The sequence below is a fragment of the Penaeus monodon genome, chromosome 19 (genome assembly GCF_015228065.2).
Source record: "Penaeus monodon isolate SGIC_2016 chromosome 19, NSTDA_Pmon_1, whole genome shotgun sequence".
Taxonomy (NCBI): Eukaryota; Metazoa; Arthropoda; class Malacostraca; order Decapoda; family Penaeidae; genus Penaeus; species Penaeus monodon.
In genome coordinates this window covers 40,867,634-40,868,818 of record NC_051404.1, presented here as the reverse complement: position 1 = coordinate 40,868,818, position 1,185 = coordinate 40,867,634, and the positions used below count along the sequence as shown (strand labels likewise).

Here is a 1,185-nt window from a genome sequence, read left to right as displayed (position 1 = left end):
TTACCATGACAATTTCTTCCCCAATCGCAGCACCTTCCATTTCAGTAAAGCCAATAAACCAAGCCCACCTTACTGGTAATCTGCAGTAATCCCCGCCCTCAAGCAAGCTCGCAATCCCCCAGTAATCCCTTGACTAATGTGATGTCGTTTGCATAGGTCGACAAGCTTCGCGAGGAGCTGGAGCGGTCCCAGGCGACAGTCGGGAAGGCCCAGATCGCGCAGGAGAAGACACAGTCGTCCTTGGACAAGGTTCAGTCCGAGCTCGACCAGCTGCAGGAGCGCTACGAGAGGCAGAGCGCCGAGGTCAGACGGGTAAGTAGCCGAGGCGTTGCCGCAGGTGGCCCACCGACAACTCCGCGGACAAGGCCAAGGCGCCAATGTGTTTTTTGCTCTTGCAGGAAGGACAGATGAACAATACTGATAAAGAGAGAAAAGAAAGACACGCAGTGCAAGCTGACAGACAAACGAGCGAAGGGTCACCCGGGGTTTGAAAACTTGTCAAAGAGCAGCCACAGCGGGACTGTCAGATCGGCTGCAGCTGCAGTTCGCTTGACAGAGAAGAACGAGGAGGTCTCAGGGGCGCGGGCGAGGCGCTGCTCTGAATAACGAAAGGACGGGGGGGGGAGGGGAGCTTGGTTGCCGCCTGCATGTCCACAGGGGTTAGCTACAGGTGAATTTTTGCCCTTGTTTATAATCGATTTATACGCTACTTCAGCCCCAGTATCTCCTAATTCCATGCTGGGTTTCAAAACAACCATAACATTTCGCTCGAGCGTCAGCGAACATTAACTCATAAATTCATGCGCTATTAAGTCATTAAGATAGCCGCGTAGCACAAGCAGTGTGCCACATTAGTCAGACGCTCACCGCAGATTGCTTGTCCTCATTCAGTGCCTCCTTGTTCTCTGCTGGCAGGGCGGCGGGGCTCCCTCGCCCTCACAGCTCGCTCGTTTACACGCACGCGAACACGAGATCACTGGTACTTAGCGAGCATATATTGCGCGTTGTTATTGGCCTCTTATTTGGTCTGTAGCTGAATTACCGCTATTGATATTCAGAAGGCAGAAAGTTAATGGCGACCGTTCGTTTAGGCTCAGCGGGGAGTTACAAGTCGCTCGCGGATGCTTGGCCTCGAAGACCCTGAACCGAGGAGACGCTCCACCTGCGGCCGAGGGGGAGCTGCTC

At 54.1% G+C, this 1,185-nt stretch overlaps 1 protein-coding gene across 1 annotated transcript in view; it reads left to right on the top strand.

Moving 5' to 3' along the window:
• The window catches only part of LOC119585239 (putative uncharacterized protein MYH16), a gene marked incomplete at its 5' end in the record, with an annotated part of 81,296 nt that overhangs the window by 44,215 nt on the left and 35,896 nt on the right, over positions 1 to 1,185 (top strand). Inside the window, 1 exon segment of the mRNA XM_037933898.1 lies at positions 157 to 312. Coding sequence (XP_037789826.1) covers positions 157 to 312 — 156 coding nt within the window.